Raw genomic sequence first — 13,257 nt, 5'->3', positions numbered from 1 at the left:
GCTCACGCCTGACACTGAGTCGACTTCTCCCCGGCTGAAAGCCTGTGTTAAGAGAAGTTTAAACTGTGGTTAGCAGATCCGCTGGACACAATGCAAACACTGGGGCACATTGAGTGTATATATTACAGAGACATGTAAAGGATTGAATGTGAAATGCAAGGAATATAAATCAAACGGGGAAATATGAACAGGGACACATATGAACAATAAAAACGTAAACATCCTCTTTTTGGCAGAAAGCGTTTCCTTCTTGTCCAGAGGTTAAAGTATAGATGACATTTCAACAGGAGCTCGCGTGACACAGTGACACGGTGAAACACACCGCTCCCAACATCAGTAGAGGATTGTATGTTTCTGCTCATGTTTTGCTCAGTCTCCAGGATGCCGGGTTAACCGCAGGCGAAACCTCGCCCCCGTCTGTCACTTGGGCAACAGGGGCGTCACACCGAGACATGGATCTCGTCAGCTGTCTGACAGACAGAGGCTGACACATCTTGCGGGTCATGCAGCTGCAACATGAGGAGCTTCACCATGGCGCGTTACCTGAGGACTCTGCTTCTAGGACTGCTTCACATCCAATGTGGTGAGAACTGATTTTTATTTTTTTATTCAGAATATGTATGTATATTTTTACTTATGTTGAGGCTTGGGTGGACGTCAACATATACATATTATATTGTTATTTACAGTACTTCATGTTTATTCACTAGACATAATTTTCTGGAAATGTCTAAATAATGCTTACTCTCCCTCAAGCGTGTGACTTCTCTTCTGCAGCTATTTTTTCATTTATTACAAAACATCTCAGCTAGACAGTTTCTCAAGTCTAAAACATGAGTCAAGGGGATGTACCGCCATTAGTCGTCATAATACAATCTGGGCGAATATCTTCCCGGGGTGACTTGGATTATTCGTATCAGGTTGGTTGTGGACCTTCTCTCTCTGAGCCTCTCAAATTATATCCACAGCACAATTAAGGGGAACCCAAACTGTCCGATGTAGAAATCAGAAACCTAACGTGAATACAATGTAGAGATCAGAAACCTAACGTGAATTCAATGTAGAGATCAGAAACCTAACGTGGCGCTGCTCTCCCCCCCGTCCCCTGCTGTGTCCAGGGGCCCGCGTGCTGACGGAGGTCCCGTCGGGGCCTCTCTACCGGGTCGCGGGCCACCCGCTCCGGGTTCCCTGCAACGTGAGCGGCTTCCGGGACGCTGAGAGAGAGAAGGGCTTTCAGGTTCTAATGCAAGAACCGGAGAAGACAATGGACATCAACGTCATCAGCGCCAGAGATGAAAACTTTGCCTGGGGCAAGTTTAGCGGCCGTGTGAAAAGCAAGGAAATCACCCTGGCGATGTTGGCGCCCAACTCGGCTCTCTTCACCATCGGCGAGTTGAAGGCGAGCGACGAGGGGGAGTATGAATGTACTGTGGAAAACGACGAAACCGTCTATGACGGAACCTATTCTGCTAAGATCAAAGTGAAAGGTAACATCATCTTTGGGGGTACCGAAATGTTTATGGGGATATGTATTCCCATATAGAGCACCAAAGGAGTTATCTATATCTTATTAGAACTCACTACTTATTCCCCATCTTGTGAAGCGGACTGTAAACTCTGTGATTGAACGAATCTTTCTCTTCCTCCGTCGTGGAATCAAAGTGATCGACAACACCCTGACCGTCTCCTCCCCGGACCCCCCCTCGCTGAGCCTGGACGAAGGCGACCCGCTCACTCTGACGTGCCAGGCCTCCAGCAACACCGTCCAGCACACCCACCTGTCTGTCACCTGGTACCTCCACATGGACGGGGAAGAGCCCCCCCAACCCATCGTCTCCCTGGACAAGGACCTGACCCCGAGTCCCGGGCCGAGGTTCAGGGAACGCTACGGAGCCGGGATCATTCGGCTGGACAAAGTGGGCGAGGCCACGTACCAGCTGACCATAGCCCAGCTAGAACCGTCGGACCAGGGGCGGGTCTACTGCCAGGTCCGGGAGTGGATCCAGGACCCTGACCGGTCCTGGTACCCGATCACTCAGAAGGACTCGGAGACCACCGCACTGACGGTCAAAGCTAAAGGTAAATCAACTTTAGTCACTTATTGTCAACAGAAGTCGTCTTAAATGACAAAGTTGTTTTGCGGTTCATTGTCGCCTGCGGTGTCTGTAGTCTGACAGGATGTGTGCAAACTTTGCACAAATAGCATTGCTTCTAGCACTTCTCTATTACTTATTCTGCACACTAGACCAGGTGGGTGCTGAGCAGGGCTCTCTGTCGGTGAGGCTGTCGGTGAGACCAGAGGCCCTGCAGGAGGGCCAGGAGCTGGCTTTAACCTGCAGCGTCGAGGGCCTGGCCGCCAGACAGTCCTTCTCCGTGGCCTGGCTTCGGGACGGCTCGGAGCTGGCCCGCTTCGGCCCCACGGGCGTCCTGCATGTGGGGGCGGAGCACGGCGACCGCCACACCGGGGGGCAGCTACTGGCCACCAAGACCGGCCCCAGGGAGCACCTGTTGGTCCTCAGGCCGGTGAGGGTGCAGGACCAGGGGGGGTACGCCTGCAGAGCCTGGCCCCAGGACCGGAACGAGGACGAGAGCTTCACGCAGGGCCAGTACCGGGACTCCCCGACCCAGGTGGTCAGCATCTCCGCCACAGGTGTGTCAGAACCCCTCTGGTCTTTAGGGTCATGAGGGGGAGCAGGAGGGGAGGGGGTTGTGGTCTTACTGACGGAGTCTTACAGCCTCTTGACAGCCTTTCCCTCGATTCAGTATCGAAAATTGATAAGTCCATCATCGTTGATAAAGGTCGCGGATCAAATGTACATCATATTTGAACAGCTGACGTGTTGGTCCAAAGCGACTTACAATAAGTGCAAAAAGTGCAAGAATCATTCGAGTGCCTACAATTCCTCACATTTTAAGCAACTTTGATTTCGGGGCGAGGTAACTTCCTCTTTCTAGTCAGTTTTATTAATGTCTGTCTGTAGCTCCATAATGGTTCATGTATATTTACTTACTACTTGCGTCTAAACTGGGGCACTGCTATATTAAAAACATGACCTAGGTTGTTCCTGCTGTGAGAAGGGCCCTGAACATCTGCATAATTTCAACCAAGCTTTGCATCTGGGGAGACCATAGCTGTGTTCAAAAAATCGTTCCCTATCACGGATATAGTGCACTATATAGGGTGCTCGCCATTTTGTAGTGGTGTTCAAATTCTCAGTGGTTAATTTCATACACTATATAGTGCACTTAAAATACCCAAAATTTTAGTGTCCACATCATGTCCCCTACATGTTACTCCCGTATACCACAATGTAATGCGGTCGTGCTTTTCCGGAGGATCAGAAGCTGAATAGCCGCAAAAACGAATACATTTAATGATAAGAGTCTCCGGCTTTCGTTTAGAAAGGTCAACAATTTATTTGGGATTTAACATAGAAAATGTAACGTTCAAAATTAATTTGAAAAAACTTGATCAAGGAAATGTCACATTCAACATCAATACAACCTCCAGCTTTCCTCGTGAGTGCCCGGTTTGTTTACATGATGTGGGTGCATCTGTCTGCTCACCCAAATACCCGGCGCATTCACTGACGCAAATGACGTTTAGAAATGTTCAGCGTAGTGTCCAAATCTCGTTTGTTGGTTCTATATATAGTGCACTATGTCATGAACACTATATAGGGAATGGTGAGTGAGTGAATAGGGAACGATTTCGAACACAGCTAGTGCCTTCTCAGTTACCGCACCCTCCCTCTAGAACTCCCTCCCCAACCACATACGACAGGCCAACACTCTCCCTTCATTTAAACCTCAAAACCCACCGCTTTAAGACTACTCTCACCACACCACCTCCTTCCCTTATCTCCCCTTCCTCCTTTTTTATCTTTTTACTTTTATCCGTTCTTCTTAGTAAATTATGTTTTTTGTGTTCACTCTGTAAAGCGTCTTGGAGTCCTTAGAAAAGTGCCATGTAAAGCGAATGTATTATTATTCCTTTGCTGACAGCGAGTGAGCTCTCCGTCCAGATGGGGGGTGAGAGCGTCGCGGTCACAGAGGGCGGTAGGCTGCAGCTGACCTGTAGAGTGACCGGGTTCAGAGGTCGACTCTCAGTCACCTGGGAACACAAGTCCGCCAGTCCCTCCAGACAGGTGGTGAGCCTCAGCCAGGAGGGGGTGGTGGAGCCGGGGCCGGACTTCGCCCAGAGAGACGTCAGAGCCAGGCGACTGGCGGCCGACACGTTCACCTTGGAGCTGGAGGAAGTGCGCCCGTCCGACGCGGGCACCTACGGGTGCACCGTGTCCGATTGGACCGTCAAGCCCACCGGGGACGTCGAATTGTCCCACAGCCAAGAGAAGACGTGCACTGTGAATGTCGGCCTTTTAGGTGAGTAAAACCTGGTTCTGTTCGGTGGCCTTTCATCAATCAGTTTCAGGATTGACAAAATGTGATGAAAATATCCATTAGCTTAGGACATATACCTTTCCCACACTACATCCTTCAAACGAAAGATAAACACATTCTATACTAAAAACTACACAATGTGTCACAATGTTTACAATTTCCACTAGCTCATAGCTTGAATAATGTATATCTATATATAACATGGGCATATCTCAGGTTTGACTTAAACTATTAACTTTGCAATGAAAATACCTCCTATAACTAATATGTTCTACTAGCAAAAAGTACCCCTCCTTCTTTACAAAAATATTATTATCGACATTCACAAAAACCCCTCAGACTTACCATAACCCCATCCCACTCACCCTAAGCCACTCCCTCATCCTAAAACCCCTCCCACTCAGCCTTAAATCCCCCCCACTCACCTTAAACCCCTCCCACTCACCCTAAACCCATCCTGTTCACACAAACCCTCCCACCTACCCTAAAACCCCTCCTACTCACCCTAAACCCCTCCTACTCACCCTAAACCCCTCCCATTCACATAAACCCCTCCCACTCACCCTAAAACCGCCCCTACTCACCCTAAACCCCTCCTTACTCATCTTAAACCACTCCCACTAAACCCCTCCCACTCCCACTAAACCCCTCCCACTCAACATTAACCCCTCCTACTCAGGCCAACCAGTCAGCCGAGGTAAGCTAGCTCGCATCACACAGTTCCCAGCCAGTCAGAGCGGACATAGCACCTGAGTTCTAAAAGACTCCCGCCTGCTAACTGGGAGGGGCTCAACGTCACACCTTGACACTTTGATGTTGCTCGCCCAGAGAACACGCTGAGGCTGACTCTGAAGGGACGCGATACCGCGGCGACGTTGGGGGGAGACGTGGAGCTCTGGTGCCACGTCAAGGCCCCCCGCATCCCCATGACGCTGACATGGACCCTGCGGCGCGACGGGTCCCCCCCCGACAAGCTCCTGGAGCTGTCCCCGGACGGCGCCATCACCTGGCGGGGGGGCCGGCAGCAGCGCTACCAGCTGCGGGTGGAGCGGCTCGATGAGACGATCCTCGTTCACAAGCTGCGCATCGCGGGGGCCACGCCCAGCGAGGCGGGCCGCTACCAGTGCGAGGCGTCGGTGTTCCTGGAGAAGAGACACAAGAAGATGAACCCGTCCAACGAGCTGGCAGTCATGGTGACGCGGCCGGGTGAGGTGACGTCTGGGGGGCTACGGTCCATGAAGGCCTTACTAGCCATTAGAAATAACTCATAATACATTATTTATATATATATATATATATATATATATACAAAATAAAGGGTTCTTAAGTAATGAGGGTTAGCTAACCCTATTTACAATGACGGGCTGTCCTGTCATTGTCAATACGATTTATTTCGCTTATATCACATTTGGCAACACTAGATAAGAGTTACTTTAATGTAGAACAATATTGTATTTTTTTTATCAGCTGAATTGTAGCTATTCTTCTGCGCCACTTGGAGCATATTGTTTCTGCGTTATCGACGAGTTTATCTTGAATAAACCTGTCCAGGGTGTTCTGTTATTGAAAGATTCGTTCAATCACATGAATGAATGTACCGTAACGGAACAACCTGTGGTGGTTTAGACCTTAGATAGGATTAAACCCTACAACACAGTGCTGGCTGGCAAATATCTTTAAAGACCTAAAATAAAATAATAAAACATAAATCCATCACTTAAACTGAATGAATGAATAATGATACAGGCCTCGTCCTCCTCATTGTCCCAGGCTTATTACTTGGTGTTTGAGTAAATGAGGAACCGCTCCATCAGTACTGGTGGGTTCTTAGAACTCACCGGTTAACCACCCTAGGCTCAGGAGCCTAAGGTGGTTAACACCTAATAATCTATTCGGCTTATCTGAAGTGGACCTCAGAGCCGGTTGCTGGCCGCAGCCGGCTCTGAGGTCACCGAGATCCGGATCTCGGGAATGACTTCCTAAATGAATTGTTGTTGTTTTTCTAAATTGTATATCAAGGCAATTAAATATCTTTTTTTTATCATAATTATTTTAAGACAAATAATCGCGCTATATTACTGTATAATCAGGAGTTGATTTCGTTAACATTACACACACAAAAAATATATCTATTATTTTTGTGTGTTTTTTGTAAGTATATTTTCCATCTATCTATTTAATTATAGAAAATGAGATTGTGTGAAGTGCATAGCTCAGATTGTGTCTGTAGGTGTCATTCTGTTAAGAATTGTGCTCGTCCAGGAATGCAGTAAAAAATCGTAATTCAAAAAATTCAATCTGGACTTCAATAATTTCTAACCCCTGCCCACGGCCCCGGTCAGGAGCCTGAGTCGGACCAACGTATGAAAGAGTGCTGGGCAGACACGTTCAGGAAGGTGTCTGAGGGGCCGTCCTGTTGCTGACCACCGGTCTCTGTCTGTTCTCCTAGAGAGCAAGCTCTCCCTGGACGCCCAGTCAATCAGCGGTCTGCTCGACGCCGACGTGGTGGTCACCTGCTCCGTGACCGAGACCACCCCGGGCAACCCCAGCTATGCCGTCACCTGGCGGGAGGAACGGGCCAACCGCACCCTCCTGGTCTCGAGTCGTGACGGCGTGGTCACTCCCGGAGCTCAGGCGAAGTCCGGCGACGAGCAGCGAATCAGCATGCAGCAGAGGGCGGGCCCTAGCTTTGAGCTGACCATTCGCCGTGCCCGGGTTGGGGACAGCGGGAGGTACTCTTGCGTGGTCGTGGAGTGGCTGCAGGATCCCAACGACAACTGGTTTGATCTGCCGCCGGTGCGAGGGACCATGACGGTTCAGATCTCAGAGCCAGGTCAGTGATCCGAGTGGTTCATCAGGCCTGCGTGTTCACGTCACCGACCGACCTCCTGATAGATATAGGACCCCAGAAGCTGTGAACACAATCATGATTTCAGACCTGTGCTTCATCTGAATCTTTAAGTCGAATGTATGATTTTGTGCTTGTGGATTAAGATTCTGTATTTTGAACGTTATCTTCAGAATCAGAAACACCTGCCCCCTCTTCTCCCAGTCTTCGACATGCAGGTGGACCATGAACAGCGCAACCTGAGGGTCACCGAGGGCGACGACGTGGACCTGCACTGCATCCTGACCAAGTATGGGTTTGGGCCCGGCATGGCTTTCTCCCTCACCTGGTTCTACACGGGCCCCCTTCCCGGGGAGAACGTCACCCTGGCAGAGCTGAGCCAGGAGGGTCTTCTGACGCGACCATGGGGGGGCGGCCCAGGCAGGAGGCTGACCCTGTCCCGGCCCCACCGCAGCGACTTCCGGCTGAGTCTGCAGAGCGCCCAGCCGGGGGACGGGGGGCACTACTGGTGCCGGGTGGAGCAGCACCGGCTGGGGCAGGAGGGACACTGGCAGCAGGTGGCCGTGGACACATCCGGGCTTACGCACCTCACCGTGGGGGACCCGGGTACGATGGCCCCCGGTCCACTGGCTGATAAGGACGTGTGTGATCTGTGTGTGTGTCTTTGTGTGTGTGTGTGTGTGTGTGTGTGTGTGATTCCCACCCCCTACACCAGGGGTGGGAATCACAGTGTACCTCACAAAACGATACGAGATACGTGGCCCACGATACCGATAGTATCGCGATTCTGATCAAGATGTATGTGCAACTATGAATACAAAATTACCTTGAAAAGGTAAAGTGCTGGATTTCTGTCTTTATTCATGGTCTTAAAAAAACCAAAAAAAACGATATTGGGTGCCAGTGTATCGTTTATCGTATCTCACTAAGATGGGCGAAGATATAATCGCTGTATCAATATATTGTCTCACCCCTAATGTACGCTGTGTGTGTCCCCTCAGAGGGTGGGCTGTCCGTCGGAGGAGGAGGAGGAGAGGTCAACGTGACGGTGGCTGCGTCCCACGACTTCACCGTCCCCTGCGACATCATCGCCCAGTCCAGCCCCATCTCCGCCTTCAACGTCACCTGGTTCTGGAGGAGGGAGGCGGACGGCGAGACACGCCCCCTCTTCACCGCGCACCCCGACGGCACGCTGCAGGACGTCAGTGGGCGGGGCGACCGGCTCCGGTTCCACCGCCCGCGACCCGCCCTCTTCAGCCTGACTGTGTCCGGGGCGGTGCCAGAGGACGGAGGGCGGTACCACTGCCAGGTGGAGGAGTGGCTGCTCTCCCCTTCCAGGAGAAGGGTGGGGGGGGTGCAGCGGTCCGAGGAGCTCAGTGTCAACATCCAAGGTAGACGACGGGCACACAGCGGAAATCATCTTTGAAAACGTATTAAGTTTAATATAAGGGACCATGAATTAATCGTTTATTAATGCAGTGATACGCATGACAGACAGTTGGTCTGGTCATCGTTTACTTACTTACTCTTTTATGAAAGAGCATGGACTTGCTCCCTGTATCAGGGTCCCTCTCGCACGGTGCAGGCACCACGATGCAGGTCCGGGGGGGAGCTGAACCCGAATCCTTAGATACCTAACGAATAATGTTTTTATTTTATATTTGTTTTTAAACAGGCAATATGCATGCCGCCTCAGACTCCTCTTCTTCAGCCATCCTTCCAGGGGTCCTCACAGGCCTGATCGTACTCCTACTGGTGGTTGTGGGGGTCCTGATGCTGAAGATACGACAGGGCCCGACCACAGGGGCCAGGAAGAAGACCTCTCTCTGGACAGAGGGAGTCTTTCTGAAGGACAAACCCCCCAAGCATATGGTCGATGAAGACTAGATGAGGAGGAGGAGGAGAGGAGAGGAGAGGAGAGGAGAGGAGGAGGAGGAGAGGAGAGGAGAGGAGGGGAGGGGAGGGGAGGGGAGAGGAGAGGAGGAGGAGGAGGAGAGGAGAGTAGAGGATGAGAGGAGAGTAGAGGAGGAGAGTAGAGGAGGAGAGTAGGAGGCGAGGAGAGAATGAGGAGGAGAGGAGGGAGAGTAGAGGAGGAGAGGATGAGGAGAAAGGAGATATCAGAGAGGAGAATGGGAGGAAAGGAGGATTGACTAACTTCATAGACGTCCTTTACGTTCTCAACAGTAAATCAGCAAAACTGAGCGGCCTCCCTCAGTACCGGGGAAAGAAGGAAATGCAATGTGCGGCGCCATGGCTTCTTTTTGCAAAACGGTTTGTTCATGACAGCATATGAGGTGAAATGAAGGAAGCTAAAAGTGTGGTCAGAGCGACGGGGAACAGAGTGAGGTCTGGCTGAATCATCTTGCCGGTTGCGCAGATTCAGTGACAAGCTTTGCGGTACTGTCTTATCTGAAGGCCAGTGTCCTGTGACTCATTGACTGCATCACTGTAGTCAGACATCATAAGGACACAAATAAGATAAGATTCAAGTGTAATTTGTTAGAAAGTGCAGTTTGCTGTTCCAGACTGACTGCCTGCCACCGTAGAAGCTCCCGGCTCACTTCAAACCAATCCGAAATATGTTCACTGATTCGTTGGGGGAACCCATCTTGCCTTTCAATCACAGGAGGTGCAACACTTGAGGATGATGGAGAGACATAGGGTGGGAGAGAGGGAGGGAGGAGGGAGGGAGGGAGGAGAGAAAGAGAGGGAGCAGAGAGTGATGGGGCAAGAGAGGGAGGAATCAGAGAGGGAGGGAGATGGGAGGGAGGAGAGAGGGAGGGAGATGGGAGGGAGGAGAGAGGGAGGGAGGGATTAGACGTATTTTGGGTTGTTTCAGTTACTGCAGCCTCTCTTTACGGCTCTCAAATCTTACCCAAAGCAGCTTTTATATAGAGATGTATGTACGTACTTACATGACTTATCTGTATAATTAAACAATATATATGCATTCTATGTTGTTCACTCTCTTCGATATGTCCCAATTCAACGTTATGGAATAATCTGACCATAAGGGGTCACCATTGTAGCATCCATCCGGGGCTGAACCAAACCCACCTCCACTCCACACAGACAGGCCTTGACGTACTATCGTACGCTCCTCTTCTCCAGTTTGTTAAACAATCAAACAAACAGCATTCAGGCACATTCAGCCCCCCCTCCTCCAAACCGTATAATGTGGAAATCAGAAGCACCCTCTCAGGCTGGAGCACCTTCCTCCCGTCCCCTGCTGGGTTCAGGCGGACTACGGGGGTTCCCCGTGGCCCCCTGTATCGTGAGCGGCTTCGTTGTTCAAGACATCCCGCTTTCACATGGTCGGCAATAAAATAAAACCCATTCCTAAAAAACTAATTTTGTTTTAATCGCCTCAGCCTTTCAGGGGGAATCATTTTAAATTTGATGCGAAAAATAACGGCTGCTGACGTCACGAGTGTCTGCACAGCCGTGACACCTGAAACCCCGGCGCCATGAAAGGCAGCGGCGTGGAGATCGAGCCGTGTAACCTCGTAAAAAGCTTCACCCCTGTGTCAGCGTCCGTTTGGAGACACTCGGGAGAGACTCTGGTTCTGCTGAGATGGTCTGATGAGCTTCACCGTGGAATGGTAAATGCCGGTCAGGGCTTATTCATAACTAGAACGTTCATTTGGAGGTCGTCTTTGAGGATGATTGTATCTTGCTCATAGTTAAAGTTCTGACACATGAAACGGCTTACTTAAAGGTCCCATGACATGCCACCAGGTCTAAGTGTGATTAGCCGTCACAAGCCTGTTTGAAAATCTTCCCCTTATGACGTCCCAAGTGGGCATGTATCCGTCACACATGTAGGTGTACACGCCCACTTGTGATGTCATAAGGGGCCGATTTTCAAAACGGCTTGTAACGGCTAATAACACTAGTCACGTTTCCATCTAAAGGTGAAGCGAATCTTTAGAAAGTTCGCAAAAAATAAATTCTAATTAGGTGCGTTTCCATCAAGTGGTTGACATCTCCCTGGAGGATCAATCAATTTAATCTATATGTACCCATTAATCTCTCTCTTTCTCTTAAAGACCAATCTGGGTGAGGTACTAGAATGGAATTTTCCTCTAACTTTTGAGGTCCACATGGCGGTTAGACGAATCCATCGGCCTCAGACAGGCCTTGTCTGAACACCAAAACCCACAGTATGGTATTAAGGATTGAAAACAAAACACACAGATAACACAGTCAAACCTTGTTACCCTAGATATATTCCTGCACTCAGGCTTGGTTCATTATGCCAGCTCTTGCCGGAGACTGACACATTTACAATTTCCTCTCCTTCTCCATTTGTTTTTTACTCTCTCTCTCTCACTCACAGTCACTCTTGTTCAACTTTAGAGTAGCTGATTCAATGTCAAAGTAACACCCGTATGAGAGCTTTGTATATATTTTGGGGGACAGGTTCCAATGTAGAGTAGCTCTCAGCTAACTTGTTTCTATGATGTTGCACTTGAAGCTTTCTTATTATTATTTAACGGACTCATATGAATATGCAACTTCTTGGTTTCATCTTCGTGAATGCACTCATTGTAATTTGCTTTGGATAAAAGCATCCATTAAATAATGGAACCTAATAATATCTGTGTGTTATGCGTTGGTTAACGCTGTTTTTTTTATCGAAATCCAAACAGTTGATGGGGGAATAACAAAACACAAATACATACACGCCCATAAAGTCATAGAGAACAAGTGTTTGCTTAAAACAACGCAACAATGAAATTCAAACCTTTTATTCTGTATATCTAACTGCCTTAGGGCACATCTCGTTAGCTGAAACAATGTTTTCCCAACACAATAAAAACTGAAACATAATCACATTGACTTTTTTTATGTAATCATTCCACAATACCTCAATATACCCCATTGCGTGGGCGGTTGGTTGTGCCCTACTTTATCTGTATCGGAAGAGCATAGCTTACATCCCCCCAGATAAACGCAAATTGATCGACATTATTAAATAAGTTTACTTTATTTTATGCATTTGTTTGTTTCTTACACAATTGTATTTGCCACTAGAGGGCGCTGTTGCCTAGTGTTCCAAGGTCGATTCATGTTTGTGGAGACGGCAGCAAACAGGGAACACATTGCATTGATCAATACACCAGGCAGACAGGTCTATCAGAGGTCTATCAGTGCGATTGAGTGTTAGCACAAAAAAATGAATGCTTTAGGAGAGTAACGAATATATTGTAGGACAAGTGGATACACATGTTCATACATGTATTAATTGCACACAGTAAGCGGTGGTGTTCGGCCAGTGGTTCGCAAAGGTACTGCAGTGCCTGCGCCGGTTTTTCTAAGACCAGTTTCTATATAGGCCTAGTCCTGTTTCTATAAGACCAGTTTCTATATAGTCCTGTTTCTATAAGACCAGTTTCTATATAGTCCTGTTTCTATAAGAGCAGTTTCTGTTCTGAACGGTTAATCCTGCATCGTGTAAGGGAAAAACTGCCACGATGGATTTATCGTGGAAGGGGGGAATTTTATTATTTAAAGGAGGTAATTAAAGAACCCTGCAAACTATTGGAGGGTTGGACCCCTACAGGGTCTAACAGGGGATTCTGGGTATCCAGAATCGCTACCTCGGCAGTGGTGCCTCGGCAGCGGGCAGCGGGGCTCCGGCGGGAGACAATCGCGGTCAACAATCACAGGCAACAGTCCCTTTCTCCTCCATGTCGTGATTCAGCCTACTTCAGATTGATGTGGATGTGGAGGAACCAGAGACGTCGGAGAACCCGACGCAGTCGTTTGAGATTCATAATAGCATCTGGAGGCCCACACAGCTTTTGGCCATGATAATGTAAATTATATGATATAGATATCTATGCATAATATATTATTTAGATATTTAGCTCCAGGACTCCCGTCGGAGCACCCGGAGTGTTCTAGAATATTTACAGAACACGGCCAAAGGGTGTGTGCGCCTCGGGATTGCGATACATCCACTGTAAACAGCGCATGGTACCGTGGCCGCAAGCTGCTCAGGG

General features: G+C 49.1%; 1 protein-coding gene across 2 annotated transcripts; it reads left to right on the top strand.

Moving 5' to 3' along the window:
* The first annotated feature begins 275 nt into the window (after window positions 1-275).
* LOC132448232 (immunoglobulin superfamily member 3-like) lies at window positions 276-9,147 on the top strand. Of its 2 annotated transcripts, XM_060039349.1 has the most exons (10): window positions 276-583; window positions 1,119-1,487; window positions 1,663-2,079; window positions 2,246-2,650; window positions 4,006-4,383; window positions 5,230-5,607; window positions 6,851-7,234; window positions 7,454-7,855; window positions 8,251-8,640; window positions 8,925-9,147. In XM_060039349.1, exons 1-10 carry the CDS (start codon window positions 517-519, stop codon window positions 9,134-9,136), a joined length of 3,402 nt encoding a protein of 1,133 aa, XP_059895332.1. In that variant the 5' UTR covers window positions 276-516; the 3' UTR covers window positions 9,137-9,147. The 2 variants fall into 2 exon arrangements, with proteins under 2 accessions (XP_059895332.1, XP_059895333.1); XM_060039350.1 differs by lacking the exon at window positions 7,454-7,855 and having other exon boundaries at window positions 277-583.
* The last annotated feature ends 4,110 nt before the right edge of the window (window positions 9,148-13,257 follow it).

Source organism: Gadus macrocephalus, chromosome 20 (assembly GCF_031168955.1).
Source record: "Gadus macrocephalus chromosome 20, ASM3116895v1".
NCBI lineage: Eukaryota > Metazoa > Chordata > Actinopteri > Gadiformes > Gadidae > Gadus > Gadus macrocephalus.
Note: the sequence above shows the minus strand (reverse complement) of the source record. Positions and strands in the feature narration are given on the sequence as shown.